The sequence below is a fragment of the Helicoverpa armigera genome, chromosome 6, assembly GCF_030705265.1.
Source record: "Helicoverpa armigera isolate CAAS_96S chromosome 6, ASM3070526v1, whole genome shotgun sequence".
Lineage (NCBI taxonomy): Eukaryota > Metazoa > Arthropoda > Insecta > Lepidoptera > Noctuidae > Helicoverpa > Helicoverpa armigera.
The window spans coordinates 6,466,409-6,485,941 of record NC_087125.1 but is presented as its reverse complement, the minus strand read 5'-3'; the positions used below and the strand labels follow the sequence as shown (position 1 = coordinate 6,485,941).

Below are 19,533 nucleotides of genomic sequence, written 5' to 3'. Positions count from 1 at the left end.
GACCGGTCGGCCCAACTTTGTAGGGACTAATTTGTCACTCCTACGCATTCTTGATTAAGCGTCTGCTGTTGGCTCCGAATCGCTTATCCGTTAATCATTACTGTTTTCCTTTTTCGCTGGGCCTGTGTCGATATATTCTTATTACGAATTGCTTAATAGACCTCGACACGCTACGAGTAGTTCCATTAATAACATGAATAAATAATACGCCTGTAGGAATGCGCTTTCGCCACGGAGTAAGTAGTTCCACAATAAATGAACCGTTTGAATTCTTTTAGAACTTCAACTTTGTATATACGTTAAATCTCTTAATTTTGTCTTGATCCGTAACACGTTAGTACAATTAAATCGATCCGTTGTTTCAAAGCTTTCAGTTGTGCAGAATCCCAAACGGTTGCCGTTTTATTAGCTATCTCGTCGTTAAAACTGGACAGTTAAATTCTTTACTTAGCAGCTATTCGTTTTTTACAATGGTAAATAACATTGTTGAACGCTCAGTAAGCATTTAATTTGAAACGTTTAGTTGTTTTTTATGATACTAAAATATGAAAATTTGTTCAAAAATTATGACTGTAACCTATTTATTTTACTGTTTTTTTTCTGGCAATCTTGCTGTTGCTTTAATTAAGATGCCGCAAATGCCGCGAGTCGAATCGTGAATCTCTCTCCCACTTTTCGTGGTCGACTGCCTTTCTTTACATAAACATAGTTGGCATTATAGAAATGAATGCAGGACACTTTGATCTCGGTAGATCAAGTTCGCTAGAGATGTTCAAAATCTTATTTTATGCGGATATAGCTGCGGAAAGTAGATATGGTTCTTATTCCAAACTGAGAACTGCAAGGCGAGCAACTGAGGGTACTATTACCCCATATCTTGGTCTGGAACGGTTAGATAAGGAATCTGTTACTTTGTATGCAGGGATTGTAAGCAACGTGTGCTCAAATTTTATTCTAATTGAAGTACATGAAGACATTGTGCTTACAATGTATGGTTTCTGGTTCATTTTATTTCGTGAATCGAACCTGCCTCTCTCTGTTTTGAGCGGACTCAACACAATTTAATAAATCAATTAATGTTGTAAATGTTCGAGTCACGAATTATTAATATATGTAGGTGCGACAAATTACACTGTTTGGAAACCCTTGATACAAGCTGATATGAAGACATGGAATGAAACCTTTATACATAAAGGAAAATATTTTTTTTTCTTTTAATGTTGGAATTAAGGAGATTCGTTACCATGACATTATTGAATTTTTGTTACCGTTCTACTAATTAATAAATTAAATAAGATTCATCATGCTTATTTCGTTCCTTTGTCCTTGACCGACAAAAACAATAGGAAGCAACGTGATCAAAATTAATTGTATTGTAGATACTCCTTGATTGATATAACAGCGCTTTTACACTTGCCAATTTTCAGCTCGACAGCGATCGATTCGGACTAGCGACAGCAAACAATTGACAACTACCATTCAAATGATAGGACTTGGAACCGCGCGGCAAAATCCGCACGTGTGAAAACGACACTTTTCCCGAAATGGAGAATTTTTGAATGTAGCGTACAAACGGTATTGATACAATTTAAATAATTTCAATATAGTAATATTTGCAATAAACAAACAAAGACTGTCAAAAACATTATGTATTTTATCGTTCGTTAGCAATATTCGGATAATCGGTAATCGAGTTATTAAATTTCAAAAACTTGAATGAAGATCGGGCTTAAACGTTTAACAATTGGTGTTATATCAATTAGCCGAAGTTGATTTTAATTTAGCCCTAGCGGCTGACCTATTTGAAATATTCAACGGATTCGCGCCTCGTTCGGAAACTAATCGACGATTTTCGTTGCTGGTTTTTAACCTGAAATCTATAATTTCGAAAACTGTTTGTTCCTTTATTGTGAACTAGCTTTTGCCCGCAACTTCGTTCGCGTGGAATAGTGACTACCAGCAGATTTTTGATTTGACCAATAGATGGCGCTATATGTACGGAATAATTTTATTTTTATTTATTTTTTTGTAATAAAAACTATCCTATGTCCTTTCTCAAGTTTCAAACTATGTCTGTACTAAATTTCACACAAATCGGTTCAGTAGTTTAGGCGTGAAGAAAAGACAGACAGACAGACAGACAGACAGACAGACAGAGTTACTTTCGCATTTATAATATTAGTTTGGATAAACACTTTTTAACCGACTTCAAAAAGGAGGTTCTCAATTCGAATGTATTTTTGTTTTCTATCGGCTTCTTTTGCTGTTCTTACAGGCAGACTCGTGTGAAGAGTCTAGTCCTCATATTTTATTATATTACTTTAATCACAACTCCGGGAATTTCCTATCCCCCCGAAAACAGTTCTTTCAATTGGTACGGAGGAATTCCTTTGTCGAACACAAGGATCTTGCAGACATAAATTTACTGAATACCTATAAATTACATTCCTTCGTATGTCCGATAGTTATGTAGGTAGCATTCCCTCATTTATTTTTGATCGGCTCATCGGAATATGTAAAGTAAATAAGTTGCAATTTTAATTCGAATCAGAACGTCACCAAATAAAAGGGTCTATTTATTTACTTAGCTACTTAGTTTTATATTTTAACTGTGTTGTGAACGAAACGATATTAAATAAAAACAATTATACATAAAAATATATGAGGTCCAGTGGCTTTACAAACCTCCTGACAACGCAAGCCCTCTCAAAGAGTACCGCTTTCTGTATCAAGCTCTTGATCCAACTGGTCCACGAGAGCCTCTTTAGGTTGATGGTCGAGACTCTTGGCTGTTAAACCATTCACTGTAGCACTTTATACATGTATTTATTAATGCGCCGTACGTATGTGTGAGTATCGGTCCATACTCGTGATAAATATTCCATTCTACGTCATGTTTTCAGTCAAAACAGAACCTTTTGATCTGTTCTCTAATAGTGTAATTTCGATGGTAATCGGAATCGGTCTTATTCAACGGTTTAGTAATGAAAGCGATTGCGGGTAGCGTCCGACATGATTAGCTTGACTCCACATCCTAGTGGGAAGATTATTGCTTCCTGCCTTTTGATTACTTATCCGTACTTACAATATTCGAATAGTCCACCACTGTTATTTTAATCTAATCTAATAATGTTTTTTTTATTTTTTATTTTAATCTTTGTAGCTTTTCGCCTTCTCATTTAATAATTCACACAACTTTTTAATTACTTTATGTAGGCGACTGTTTGAATATTGTTCATGTAAACATCTCGCTCAAGTTTTTTGGCAGAAGCTCTGAATTAATTACTACTTATTAAACGTAGTAGAAAAGTTTTTACCGATATTATGTTTCCAAGGCTAACGTTAAGACGTATAAAATAATTCTTAGAACAGGTACAATCATGAATATAAACGTGGGTAGGAGTTTCATTTCAATTGGAGATTCCCCTTTGCATCGCTTCACTCAGCTACAAAGTATCTTCCGTCGATTAGGTAGCACGATTAAAGTGCGATCAGTATTCCGTGAATGGCACCAATCAGACAAGGCCAACCTCACGCTGTGGTAATGGACGTAAAACGATAATTTTACGATCCTTATAAAACTCTTACAGGATTATTGCTATCGTGCGTGCAATATTCATGATCGGAATTTATATGTTGTTATCCCTTCATGTGATATTAAGATTTCGCTTTTGGATTCATCCAACAGATATTTATATATTCAAAATAACGTGTGAGCCATGCTTTTGCATGGCTTCAATAAGCATATTTTCCGGGAACATATTTTCTAGAAAATTCATCGAATACTGTTGCTATCGCCTACTATGAGTAAAATGCGTGCTGCATCCCTTTGATATTTTTAGACAGTATTAGAATTCCGGCAGTAAATTTTTCGTTCCAGAAATACCATGGGAATTAGATTGCATATTGTAGGTCGGCTTTTAATATATTTTTACGGTCAACTGTAGTTTATTACTACTAACATTGGCAGTGTAATGTAATTAGTGATTTTGACGGCACAGGTAGATGATTGGCCAAGTAAATATACATTTGTATCCACTCGTTACCCGACTCGGTAATTAGGAACGTAAATTATCGAAGCCGCATGCACTGCGCCGACCAAATGGTAAATTATGTGTAATACGAAATGTAAACATAATCTATGAACCTTCATTGACATTATTAATTCACAACGGATGTAGAGGATCGATTTAGTTAAACATTGTTTTATTCGTATAATCCAGAAGTTTTAAATAATCCTTTAAGGGTTGTGGAGTTTGGATGACAGTCGCTTCGTGAGAAACCGCAATTTTGCCATATCAAGATTGAAGAAACTTGTCTTATGGTTGCTAATGAGGGCACGACACTTCCTTAAAACAAAGCGGAGGCTGGCAATAGGAAACCGTTAAAATGAAGAAGAAGGGTCCGGGAAGCAATCTGGTATTCATTGAAGCCGCATTGTACAGTCAAGTTGGCAAGCCGTTTGTCTGTATAAGAGAATAATGGGATTTGCTGAAATATATACAGAGGTAAATTTTGGAGTGTACAGAAAATGTACTGACTTTTAAATTTGAGTTAAGTTTATATAAAGATCTCGCACTTTGTATTTCCAATTGAGTACAAAATCTACGCCTGCAACATCTTTCTTTCTCATTTTGAATTAAGTAACTTGTTAGATACCTCCATGTTTTACATTCATAGGTGACAGTTTGCTGGTTGGTTGCACACCAACTCCATATCAAACCATTTTCCCCGATGGACCCCCATAACTTACACAGTTTGATAAGCATCACATGTTATGTAAACCTACGTTATTTGTTGTTTTTGACAGTAAAATGTCGGATATGCATATATTTATCACTAACAGATTGTGTAGAATCTTGATTAATAGACTATGCCATGGTAAAAATACGCCCATTATGAAATGATAAATGGAAAAGTGTGTGATTTTTCTCTCTTACACAGAATCAGAGCAACGTGTCGGCTTGATGTTTTGCATACAGATAGTTTGTGAGGGTATGACATCCTATCCCAAAAAAAAAAAACTTGACTCCTGAGGGATAACAGTGGGATCGAATTCACTAGAAATATACCCACTAGATATGATCAAAGAAAAAATACTGAATAACTTAAGATAGACTTTGGCAGCCCGGATAGTAATTAATCTGGACCTTCGCTTCGGGCTTTGGAATTTAGTGCTCCAAGTAACGAGAATTCAGGGTCTGACAAGCCTGATTGGCATATTTAATATGCAAACACGCGTGATTGTGACCCGTCTTCCGAGATGACAACCTTTAAACTTTTCGCCTAATTGCTGATATAAACATACCCCAAACTTTATATCAGTACTCGTTACACTGTTAGTTTAGTGTAACATCTAATTAATACTAATTTCCCGGCGACGACCCTTTATATGCGTGTAAGAGGTAAAACGAGCTCCATTTTGAATCACTGGCTGTAAATATTATCCCTTTTAAGGATAAAATGTAAGTATTGTGGCGCCGACCTCCGGGGCACTAACATGAGTGTGTCCTTTATCCATGTCTCTATAGCGCGGCTTCTATTAAGTGAACGTCAAATGTTGACTCGCTACTTCTTTGCCAACTTTATAATCTATTTTTATTTACCTTAAAGTACCCAAGACATAATCCATCGCAAATATTACTTTGATAAATTTGTTTCATACATTTCAGGGATTTTCTTTTATTATAAAAGTTTTTTCGTTAACTTAATACCGCTATTATTTGCTCTTAATGCTTATCTGCGTTTTTAAATTATATGAAGTTAAATCACAAAGGTTAAATGAGTAGATTAAAGAAGTAGGTTAAAGCCGTTTTACTGATTCTAATCTTTATCTCACTAAAATCAGAGAGAAAGAGAGAGTCTAAAATTATCTCCTGATTTACTGCCTAATAAGTAAAATAGCATTTTGGGACTAATTACTTTGAAGAACTACTTTAATACAACAAGTTATTTGACTTTGCTTCAAAGCAATTAGTTTTAGTTTCCTATGACAATAAATTCTCAACACTCGAAAGTTCTGTTGCGTTGCGACCAAAACAATATTGGCAATATTGTGTGATTTGACCCGAAATAGCTTGTCAGTTTCATGAATAATAAGGTCCATATAGCCTATAAGTATAATGTGCTAATATCAATGTAAATGTCTGCGAGATAGCTGTGGAGCACTCAAAGTAATTGTTATGTTGCGACAGTTCGTCCCGAATGTTAACTGATACTTGACACTTAATAGACCTCCCTAATGTGTATCACGGCTAATGTTCGTACATAAACACCACAGATTTTGTACGAAATATTGTTCTTGTAAAAAATCTCTTTAGCGTGCGAAGAACTATTAGGTAGTTAGCATTTATTGCCTGCAACATCTTGGCCGACCGACGGCATATGGTCGGGCCATTGGTGGCTAATGGCTGGATATTTCGTAAACAAAACCTAACCCGAAACATTTTTGAAGTATAATTTTGTAAGTCCACAAAAGTTGTGTAATATTCTTTGAGGTATAAAAGTACGTCACGTTTTAAAATTCGCCCAGCGTTAAATCGCCACGTTCGCGTGGACCACATTCAAAGCGTAAAGCTTTGTTGTTTTTATAAAAAAAAGAGCCAGAAAGTCGACGTACCATATTTTCTAGCTAGTGTGTGCGGTCCCACGAAAACTTTATTTCCGACATAGCATGATAAATACGTGGTTGTGTTGGTTAAAACACTGTATGAATACCGACCGTCTCTATAAAGTTTATCTATACTTATGTATGCCGCAGTTTTCTTCCTCGAGACTGCCGGAATCTTTGAGATTTCTCACTCTTTTGCGAATGTTTCAAATATTTTATCTACCGTTTCATATTTCTTCTCGCATTTCGAATTATTCCTTTGTTTATAAACTTGCATAACTTAGTATTGAGATACTCAGTCATGACAATAATTGTAAAACAATTTGCCTGTATTTACGGAATGTTTTAACTTGTCCGAACAAATAAAAATATATTTGCTTAGACCACAGAATAAAATATCTAGATAACAGTAAAAAAGGTTTATGAAACGTGATTCCTCTATTTGGATATCGAAGCAGAGAGGTCAATATTTGTAAATCATTTGATTACGATTATGGAAATACTTGCGTCCCTTTCAACCAAATACTATATTACGTAAGCGTGTTCGGTGAAGTGTATACCTGACCTGTTTATATTTAATGGTTTCGTCCCCTCATTTGGTAAGCATTACCGCCGTAATTTTCTCTTTTAGGTGCGAACAATTTAATGTGATTGTCGAGCAATATTGTATTGTTTATATGCTAAGTGGGTCGGGTTCGTGTCTTCGTGATGGGCGACGGAGGTGTAATGCGAGCAGGGCAGCATGTTTTTATCTTAGCGGTGCAGGCGTGGCGCACTGGGCGGTGGCGTATCGCTGTCGAGCGTATACTAGCCAGCAGGAGCGCGCCCGCCACGTCACGGCTCTCCACACAAATCACTACGACGCACCCCTTTTAAACACTTTTTAAACCGTGATTTATTTTGCGACAGAATTATCCACACTGCTAATCCCCCCGTGAATTATTATTCTGAAACTTTGTTGTGGCTGCGGTTCAAGTAATCTAAAAGCTTCTAGTTTTTATGTCGTTTAGGAGGAGACGCTTGTAATCTAGTTTAATCTCGATTATTTACATTACGCCCCTTTCCCGTACCGATTGCTGGTAAAAGGGATATGGAAACGGTTCATCGAATAATATCGTGAATTTATTTTATGGCATTTGAATACTGCTCGAACCGGCCATTGTTTCGGGGGAAATTGTTTTAATTACGTTAATTTTCATTTGAAGTTTGTAATCCGATTTTCACTCTCATGTAATAGAGGTCGAAATTAATAGAGGTTGTGTGTAATGGTTGAAGTAAAATCAAAAGTAGGTCCTTGTAATGTAAGGTTCGTATGAGGTGCCCTCGGTCGCTTTGTTCGGTTCCTTTCATGCTGTGCCAGTGGCACTCCAGCCGACCCGCGCCTGTTTGTATTCCGTTCACGAACTTTCCGAATATATTATTTTGTAGGGTAAGTACAGACGTGGAGGAAACTGATTTAAGAGTTCCCATTCAATGGGGATCTGAAAGTGTTCGGATAAATTCTCTCGCGCCTACATGCGTGTCCTTCCAATCAGGCGAGTAAGGTTACCATTGCTCGGACATGAATTGTTTAGGTTGTTTTTTTTAAAGTCTATGATTATGCCACAACAACATTTCCGCCGCAAGTCATAGTATCAATAAAGCACATTTTATTATAGTCAGTAGTTGATAGATACTTATTTACAATTGTAGTATCAGACAAACACTATGAAAATAAGTACTTTGTAAAGTTCAGCTTCATTGTCCATAAAGTTCTCTGATATTCCCTTGTTATGCCATTCATATACCAGGTAAAATTGAAAACTCCTTACATTGGCTTATTTTGCTGTTTCCACAACTTTTATTTTTATTTCACCGAACTTGGTCGCTCGTAGATACCAAATATCCATGCAGCGCGCTTCCACAGTAGGTATTACAGATAAATATATCTCCAGGAACAAAAATTTAAAAGCAAAAGGAACTAAAACATTGTAGTAATGTAACAAGTTTATTCAGTTTCAGATAGGAATTTGCTTTTCGTATCTTTTGTAGGTGAAACTGAATCTGTACATCTGCGCTTCAGGCGTTCGTTTATACTCAAGTGAAAACGGTGTCACTGAATAGTTTCTTTTGAAATTCTGTTAAAACGATGAAAGGGGATATGTCTGCGTCGCCTATAAATGAGTGTTTAGCATTTTTGCAATGTTTTTGTTTAGCGCCGGCGAGCGCCGCTGTCGATCGGCGCCGCCAAACAAAAGAGAACAATTTGCATTTTAACCAACTGATAACTGGACCAGCTCCGCGTCGCGCCCTCTAATTTCCTCTGGACCCACCGGAGACAACATAATTTTCTTTTTTGGCACGGACTTTAAGATAAAGAAATAATATAATCTTTTCCCATGACAACGAGATAAAACTTTCCCCCCGTTTTGAACTTAACTCCGTAGGCCCGATCCATTGTAGTCGCTTCATTAAAATCGGACACCTGTAAACCATTCGTTATTGTTCTAATGGTTATTGTTTTGACCGTTTCTCATTCGGCCGCAGCATATTCATGAGCGCAGAACACATGGCACAAAGGCTGCGATACTATTCAAACAGACGCCGACCGCACCATACTACATACTATCGCAAAATATTGATTGATCTAAATTCAGAAGTGTACGTACTTCAATAAGTTAGTCAAAGTCAAGCTCTCAACAATAACTTATGTTCGAAGAATAAAACTATCTAAATCTTGCTTTAACATGTGCTGATAACTTTGACAATGGTAGCTTTCGCTGCTTGTGAGACTTATGATAGTATCTAGGGCGGGCGGGGTGAGGGCGGCACTCGCTTGAGGAATTTTGTAGGATTAGTTTGAATATCGCAGATCCATGCCTTGCTGAGTAATCTGATATAAAGACGGCTTTGTTATTTTGTTGCTGCATATTTCATTCTTTAATTTACATAGAATTTTTTTCTCATTTCAACGGATATGAAAACCATTGTGGGTCTTACAGAACAATAGCTTTTATTCTACAATCTGTAAAATAAAATACATCTTGGACAAAAGATACGTATTTAATATTTATTTGCAGTTAGTAAAATAAGGTAGGCAATGAGCTTTAATAGCGTACTAAAGTGATATATTTCCATAAACCCGAAAATGATTACACTTAAAGAGATAATGTTAGGACAGTAAAGTCCTTTTACTTTTTCTGATTAAAATATAACAAACAGTGTCCCGCAATAAATCACCGCGGAGCGTGCATTTATTCTGAAGCGTAAATTAAAAAAGTTACCTACGCCAATTCTGAATGAGTTATTGTGAAATATTCAGTTCTGGCAACTAGGATAAGTGGAGCTGAAAACCTTTGATGTTGTTTATATTCAGAGTTTATTAAAAATGAACTATTAATAAAAATGCCACAAAAGCTATAATTCCGCATGATACTTAATTAAATATTCACCCACACTGGACGTAAATGAGCCCTATGAAATATATTTTAACACGTTGATGTTTCTGTTTTGTAAGTAATTTAAATAAAACTTGATTGGCTGTGTATTCATTAAAATCGTTGTAAATGTTCCACATTATATTTGCCATTCCAGTTTCGCAGTTCGCAAATGTACCGTAACTGATAAACCACGATTAAATTACGTGTGACATAGAAAATCTATTAGTGTCAGATATTATTTGTTAGCTGCAAAACGTAATACATTGGTGCCGGATCTACTTACTGTACTTATGTTCGCCTGCCGGTGTTAAACTACATTTAATTTTGGAGTACAATACAAATGTGTACGCGGGTGTGGGAAACTTGTGTTGCCATTTGTTTCGCGTTGCTCAGAGAAGAAGAAATGAAAGATGCGGAGATAGTGCGAACATTATGACACTCGTACATTTGTGGTTATAATCTGTACAGCTTCAACTTTAAAGCAGGCGTAGTCTAGTATATAATATACGTGCCTAGATTAATACGTATGTGAACATCCTATTTTAATATAAATACGAGGCAAATTAAACTATACCTACATACATAGCCACGAAGCGCATAAATGAAATTCCCTGTATAAGCTACAATTTAATTATAATTATTTCGACATCATTTTATGTATTTTCCGTTTAATTGAACTGTAATGTTTATTAACGGGAACTACATGTGGTTTGTCGCTAAAATTATAATTTATTGTAATATTCAATCGTCTTACAGCGAACTCTATATAATAAAATAAAAGGGAGGTACTCAGAACAAAATAAAGTGGACAGCGGCACACGGAACATTTAAATAATGAGTAATAATTCGATGAGTATTTCTAAGTTTTGTGTGTTGTGTGAACTGACATGAGATGGTGAAGACAAACTGTGATATTTGGCGTGGTGTGGTGCGTCGTCGGCGGTCGATGTGATGGCTCGAATTTGTGTTGGTAGCGTGAGTGCGAGAGAGACCCATGGCTAACTCTCCGGACCTGGGCCTGCTCGCTGCCAGCCTGCTTCGGCTTATCATAGGTAAGTCCTCCATGCTCAAAAAACAAACTAAGTTTTCTTTTACCTTTTGAAAAATAACTGGTACGAAATAAAAATTGACAAAATAAGGTCGTTATAACAAGGCACTATTTTTCATAAAGATTTTATTGTCAAAATTGTTTTAGCTATTTTGTAACTGTCGAGGCCTGATACAATAGCGTAATTGCGTACATAGTCACATACAGACAATATAATAAGGACACTTTCCAATTCAATTTACGACTCTTGCCCAGCCACGTAGAAGTATATAATAAATGTTTTTTATCTAGACCCAAAAGGTACGACACGAGAAACAACTTAGTCGTAAGAAAGAATAATATACTACCCTTCTTTCATTATACGCCTAGATACTGTTTCTTGACAAATATGTGCCTTTTATCTTCATTGATATATTAAATTGTCTTGGATCTGATTACTTTTGTGTATCATGAAAGTTACTTAATCAAATTATTATCTAGTACAACACTAGCTATTTAACATGGCTCAAGTTTGTAAAATATATCTCTTTATTAATATTTGATCACAATATATTGCTTTGTACAAAAGCTACTCAGGATTATTTATAATAGGTACCTGATTAGTTTTAATGTTTATCAAATACACAAGAAACCATAACCATTTAAAAATGTTATTAGATGAAGAAAATATGAAATATTTTTTTCGATAGAAAAATCTGTATTCAAGTCACGAACTATTATTTGCTAGCATCTGAAAAATGGTGGTTTCTCAGAATTACCTAGTTTCATCAGAACACGATGTAAATATTTCCACGAAGTTTGCTCCGCGTATAGATCGTCATCGCAGGTTGTCACAAAATGAGACTGTTCGCTTCATTTTACCTTATGTGCGGATGCCAGCGATAGATGCGGATATTACCAGCTATATTACGCCAACCGCGAATATAAGAAAACGTACGCGGATATTCATGACGTCACTCCAACAAACGACTGCGCGAAAAACTAATGTCGACTCATATAAAGGAGCATAAATGCGAGACTTTACTCAATGTTTGGAAGTTTCAATCAATAGTTACAAATCCCATTAAATTAAAACACGATACGATGTGAATGAATGTTGGAAATGGATAGCGTATCCACATAATTATCATTACCACAAAATATTATCAAATGCTCTGTGCTGCAGCAATTGAATAGCGACTAAACTATTGTAAGCAAACTGCAATTTGATATCGAATAGAATTTCGTGTACATACATAATGTAATTCTGTAACACGCTCCAGCTCCCTAAATCTAGTATATTTTTAAAATTGTATTATTTAAATTAAAGATTAAAGATAATATGGCGCTTTCGACGACAAGAGTTTAAAAAAATATAACAAAAATTGAGGAAACCGCGCACAGCCTTTATCTTTTGGTACAACTTCACTTGTTTAATTATTTTTTTTTGGATTAAAACATACGCCAATGCGACTTGCCTTTCGCTATCCTAATCCCAAGAGACAAATACAAATATAGCTCGATCATACCAAGTCTGTCACATTTGTGATAATTAAGGCCTGAGCGCACTAGATAGGGGCAGTGCGGGCGCACTCTAAGTGCAAGCCTTGTTTGTAATATGCAACTTTATGTGGGAGTTTACACCGAATGTAGTGCACTTAATACTTGCTTGTAGTCCGTTTAGTGGCGCATTGTACATTTGACTTGGGTTTTGAGTTCAGTTTACAAATGTGTGTACCTACCTATTTAAAGATGGATCATTGTTTTTTTTTGTTTGAGTGGTGGTTCAGAGTTTACCCAGTTGTAAAGTTTTTTTTGTGGAATAAAAAAAAATTCAGTCCCTCTGGATATCTACATAATTTCTATGTACATATTTCTTAATACAATGTTTTTATTACACCTGAAGGAAGTTCCGATTCGCGTGCTATACGAACTCGACATTTCTTTACAGAACTTCGCAAAAAAAGTCATTATACTTGAGACTTCACAAGTTCTTCTTACTTCACTTACATTGAGCGTACTACATCAGTATCAAAAGAGACAAAAGTATCAGCATTAAAAATAGTATTTTCTTCTCCGTCTTTTTTTTCAAGTTGTTACGTGACTGTTGCCATGTGTCCTAACAAAGCGTTATACAACGGTCATTATGAACTCCTTCGTTCCCCCGCTTTTGTTTTTACATTTACATGGCGGAAAGAAATGAACAGGAGGAGGAAAGATTGCTTCTCAGTCTTTATCTTTATATGCGTAAGTCGGTACGAGTACTTGGCGGGACTTAAGTTATTTTTTTTTTCACTGAAATCGTCTGTATGCCGCAAATTGTTAGGTTAAATTTCTGCTGATAGTAAGACGAAGCCTTCATAAAAATTAGTTTAGGAAACTGAAGTAATTACAAAACTGATTAAATGCACCCAAAAAACGCAACATCGCAATATTCAGCGATGTGGTAGCAAATAATTTAATTACTTGATCTCCTCATTCGATACAGTCAAGTGAATAATTTTATTCAGCGTGCAGTAGTGTTGGGACGTGTCCCTATTTACGAAGCACATGTGTAGCCGGTGACGCGCAGAGACAGTTGCTTCGCTTCTTTGCTTTTACAAGTTTTAATCTTCCTAATGCGTTCGTCTGGTGCGCACACTTCACAAAACGCTCGCCTCCGCTTATGTTAACCGGCTCAGCGCTTATGTTTAATATTTGTTTGAACGTTTGTCTACTCCGGCTTGTTTGTGATAGTATTACTTTTATTAGGCACACAAGTGTAGTTATTATAAAGAGAACATATTCAAGCGTACATGTATTTAAAGGCAAAAAGCTTTCCTTTAATTATACCATAGTAGTCAATAAAGGACTATTTTAATATATCCGAGAATTAACCTGATAAATAGTCAGAAATGTCATTTCCATTTAATATTCATTAATAGGATTGAGTAAAGTACCTTTGAGCTTTTATTTCAATATAAAAATTATTTACAGTAAGTAACTTCATTACTTTAAAACGTTCGCGATTGATGTGCTTGCAGTAAATTATATAATGAGAATCAACAAGAGATTATCATCAACATGCATATATGTTCAAAAGTAAAAAAAAGGGTGTTAAAAATACGAAGTCATGAAGTATAAATAAATCGTGGAGATTATTCCTGCTGTAGGTGTAGCTGGGTGCAGCCGGGGCGCGCACTTGTGCAGCTGTTACCAGCCCCGTGACTAATTCCCCTGCATCTACTGCCATTGTTGTCGCCGTCTAGGTGACAAAAACAACTGTTTCGCCTCATATCGCGGCTTACAATTTGACGTGGAACGTTTTATTCAGCCAACGGCATTTGTTCACGTTTTTCAACCTCCCGACGTTATTTTATTCATGTTCCTTTCAAGTTTACCTTTGGCCCACCGTGACACAAAAAGCTGTATTGCGTTTTTTTTTTCAGTACATTTTTATCGTTACTCTTCTAAGCACAGGATTATGGGTGGATCTATAATTTACGCGCTGTAGTACTGAAGGGATTTTCGAATTCTGCTTGAAACCGTCTTACCAGATAAATCCATTCAGCCCCGGTGCGAGCGATGCTTACAAGCCACGCCCACTTCCGTGTAGAACATTGACTACTTAGGACTTTGCATGTTTGAAACACTTGTAGCTTTAATTGGTCTAGATTTAGTTGGAACTCGCTTTGTGACGTTACACATAAATGATGTTACAAAGCGAACTATTTACCCACCCATATTTACTGAAGTTTATTGAATTTCTCTCTCCTTAGTTGCAAATTGAAGTAAGTAGTTTACGTTTACTAAACCAATTAGGTTAAAAGGACTTGTACTAAAACGTCGCTAACATCGTCCGTACTTAATATAATACTCTAAACTTTTGATTTGATGAGAATTTACATAGTCCGGAGAAAGATGAATAGCGTTCTAGTTTTATCAACTTGCTGCTTTGTATGAAAAGCCAGTATTCGATCTAATTCTAATAAATGTAATATGTTTAACCTTATAGAAATTCCTAGTAAGCTGCAGAGATGAGGATTATTAATATATGTGGATTAATAATATTCAAATTAGCACCATTCAATATCGTGGTTTAATTATATAAGTTTGCAGACCACTATCAACATTTTAGATACATAATTGCAGCAGTAAATTTGCTCACACAACGTCGAATGAAGTGCCAAACTCAGCACATGAGAAACTTTAAAGTTAATTATTAACTTCTGAAGATAATTAATATCTGTGCTTGGGTGTGTCAGGTTCACATGTCGGCGATACACTGGCGAGATAAACCAACACCGGACTGTGGAGTGGACGGAGGATCCATTCAAAAACTTCATAATATATCCCAACTTAAATTGCAGTTTATTCAGAAATGTACACCGACTACAAAGTTCAGACGTATCTAAATGCGGGATTATGTTTAGCGAAAATTTATTAGTCCAACTATTATTTAGCAACATTAAAATATAAGCAATATAAACGAGCTTACGTGATCGCAATAAAAGTGATGTATCCGTGGTTTTATTGCTTTTCGCATTATTGTATTAAATTGACAAAATGTTGCGGCGTCGTTCGGGAGTCAAATGATTGAATGTCCATTATGTGAGGCTGTTTGCGGTCTTGGAACGTACTAACGGATGGTCACCCTCTGGTTGCCATTGATGGATTATGGGTAACCACATTGATTAGCTTATGCTAGACATTGCCAGTTGACCACAACTCCTGTATTTCTCGCCGCAGTGTTAAATTCTCCCTTCACAGAGGTACTTAGAACCAGCTGTGTCTACTTAATTCATAATTGAATTGTAATTAATTATGTCCCTATTTCCTGACGATTTTAGTCTTTGCTTTACATAATTACAACTTGATTGATATTGAGAGCCTAGTATGTAATATTAATTACAAAGCTTTTTCTATGCTCTGTAATTAATTTTACATTTATTTCTATTCTAGACTCTTTTTGTTCTTAATGGCACTATAATTAAGTTAATTATTTTACAATTGGCCAAATATAAATCAATTCAAGTAAGCTCAGTAATGTCTTCTTTTATCAATTTAAAAAGAAAATATAGAAAGCTTTTTTGTGTCTCAGTAAATACCCACATGAAGACAGGTGAACTTGTTTCTATACTGAATTCATTCTAAAATGCAATTCAAAAGTTTTAGCAAGTTTTGAAATTAGTACGGCTTCGGGATCTTTCTTTGAAATGTCAACGTCCCTGCTCAATAATAGATTTTTCAATTTTTTAAACCATTCGGTCCGTTAGGGACGAGTTGGCAGAACTACTTTATTCTCTTTAATTGAAACTTTGTAATATCTAAGTGGGGAGTTTTACTAGTTTTCTGCATTATTAGTTTCTTAATAATAGTGAGTTATATTCCTTTGTAAAGGGTGGATGTAATTATTCGACGCTATCAATGGTGTGGATGAGTTAACTGTTGTTTGCCGAGCTGGTAGTTTTACTTTGAGAATTAAGATATTGTAAAGTATACACCCCCTTACTTATAAAATCTCTAATCACCTTCTAAGCAACATTTTAACTAATCACTACTTAAAGTCTCAAGTAGTGATTAAATGTTAGTTAAGACATGCTTAAGCAACGTTCATAAGTAAGAATTTTCTTAAACAGCCCTTAAGTATTACTTATCTACACACAGACACACGGCAGTGTGTCCGCCAAGTTCGAGCAAAAAAAGCGACACACCGGCCGTGGGTTATATTACACGAACCATTTCGGGCCGAATTCGACCCCCCTATAACTCAAAATCTATTTTATTTACGAATACCACCTAAATACCTCAGTTCAAAATAGTTACTTTTTAATGATGTTACTTGGCAAGTTTTAATAGAAAATTAAATACTTGATTCATTGCGTTTAGTAGGTTTATAATAAGGTGTGTGAAAACTTGCCAAGTAGCATCATTAAAAAGTAACTATTTTGAACTGAGGTATATGTAACTATGGAACTTGGTACTTATTCAGATCTCACTTCTTTTATAGGCGAAGCATTCCCATATTATCGAACTTGGCAGTCTTTCACATTATTGTTTTGGGTGGGATAGTTAATTCACGTATATAAGTAAGGCTGTTATTGATTTATGTTTCAAGCGCGTATTGTTTTCGAAGGTAGATTACAAAACGTTATTCCTCTTTGCTTAGACGTATGTAGGTTATCTTAGTACTTATAAAACACTTACAGGTGATGTAGATAGGTATGATCGCCTGAATGACTTTACTTAGTTTGGTTTTACGAATAAAAAGTACTCCAGATCAAAGAACGTTTAAGTTAAAGCTTTGATCATATTATTTTCCGTTACACCGATAAGAATTACAATCTACTGAACTTACTTTCCAACTGAGTCAAAAAATAAAAGGCAAAATACAAAATATTTGTAAGATTTAGACAGGGGCAGCGGCGCGGGCGCGTCTCGCCGTCGGGCGGGTCAAGAGGCTATGACGCGCACTCGACCTGTACCACCTCAACACGGCTTTTAAACTTTTTCGAAACCCTACAGAGGCTTTCATTAAGCCACGAATACTGCCACTAGTCTAGGCTGCAGTTTTCTTAATGTCCACATATTTACATCCCGAAAATAAACGAATATTTTTTCTTAATTTCCATGTGAAGCTACATATTTATGTAGGTTCATGTGAAAGTAACTGTCCGCCCGTTACATTCACTTAGTTGCTGAAGTTCAGCTAAGTTCTTAATAACACCTTATTTCATCAATAATTTCCCATAGGATGCGACTAACACATAGCAGGTATAGAACATGAAATATACGGATAGCACTATACATAGACACTATACACACTCGATACAGGTTAAAGATTCATTCACACACACGTCAACAGCTCATCATTGTTCAGTATTTCTCAGCAATGTTACGCACTGTATATTGATTGCGGTCGAAAGGGGAGACCAATTAACGGTACGATAGAAATTAATATAATTTACGCCTTCTACACACGTATGAGTTTATAGTTCGTGTAAATATTGAGAGTCTGGATATCTAATAATAATCGCACTGATGGATTGGGAGGTTAAACTGTCGATACTAATTTAATCGAGTGATATTTTATTACCAAGTACCTACCAATGCGACTTTTCTAAGTTTGTATGTACATATGTAGGTACTTTCTAAGTATATCTTGGACAAAAAGGTGAAGGAAAACATCTTGAGGAAACCTGGACTATAAAGTCTGAAATCACCAACCCGCATTGAGCAAGCGTGGTGATTAATGCTCAATACTTCTCCGTGTGAGAGGAGGCCTGTGCCCAGCAGTGGGACGATAAAAAGGCTGTAATCGTTACAGATATTTTATTACGTAATTAATAACCACAGTCTAGACTGGAATACACACGCACTTGCGAAATCTATAACCAAAATATTAGTCACAATCAAAATAGTATTCTATGTTAAATAAATCACAAATCAAAAGTTAACATCAAAATGATCGCCGTGTTTCCCATGATCTCGAAATTTCTACGTAACGACTCTCATAGATTGAAAAGGACGATTTCGAAATTCCCTTGCACATAAAATACTACTGCAGCAAAAATAATCGGAAACTGAAAACGGATTGCACAGTTACGTCAAGCCTGAGGTGCTACTCTAAGTTCTTTTTTGATAACTTTGTATTAGAAAATATCCTAACTGATAATAAAAGCGAAAGTAGGTAACTCTATATGTCTGTATGTCTGGGTGTCTGGGCATCATAGGGCTTTATCGCAAAAATCACTGAACCGTTTAAAACGACATTGACTACAAAGACAGTCTAGAGCCTAAAGAAAACCATAGACTACACAGGCATATACGCACAACACCGCCTGTAGGAACCTAGCGATGGAAAAATCGCAAGTCTGAAAGCGCTATTATGCTCTAAACACGTAATTATAGCTTGAATGTGCGATGTGTTTATCATCTCCAATACACAGTAGCTATGTTTCAATTAGTGACCCCCGGCTTGGCAGTAACCCGATAAGATCCTGTGATATGACGTCACAACACAAGGTCATCTAATTATAGACCCTATTGAATTACGATGACGGGTCGGTGGTGTTGCCATACGTGGTCTTAACATCTGTAATGATGTCAGTTAAGCAGTCATCATGTACAGCGAATGTGTGAGTCATCTTTGATAGAAGGCAAAGTTATGGTATCGGTTTTCAATACAAGTAATTGCTGTTGCCAATCAGAATACAATATTAAACAGCACAATGTATTGATTACTGATCCAGCTAGTAGCTAAGCTTAGTAATTAAACCAGCGGAGTCGTACATACATAGAATAATCATATATATTATCTTACATTTACATACATACCTATAGGTATTGCACTACACTATATATGTAGTAGGTATTCGTGTTGCTCACATTAGCCTCACTAACAGTCGAGTACTGTACTTTTTTTTGCAACGGGGAAGTTGGCAGAATAGAATTTTTTTCACAGTTAAATCATTTCACTATTTAAAAAGAATTGTACT

At 35.9% G+C, this 19,533-nt stretch overlaps 1 protein-coding gene across 8 annotated transcripts in view; it reads left to right on the top strand.

Annotated features, from left to right (window-relative positions):
- Positions 1 to 19,533, top strand: part of LOC126053490 (neural-cadherin) — a 254,021-nt gene that overhangs the window by 134,523 nt on the left and 99,965 nt on the right. Inside the window, exon 2 of one of the 8 annotated variants that reach the window (XM_049852453.2) lies at positions 10,786 to 11,081. The exons of the other annotated variants lie outside the window; for them this stretch is intronic. Within the exon in view, the coding sequence (XP_049708410.1) occupies positions 11,024 to 11,081 (58 nt within the window). The 5' untranslated portion in view covers positions 10,786 to 11,023. The remainder of the gene's footprint in view (positions 1 to 10,785; positions 11,082 to 19,533) is intronic. 8 annotated transcript variants of the gene reach the window in all.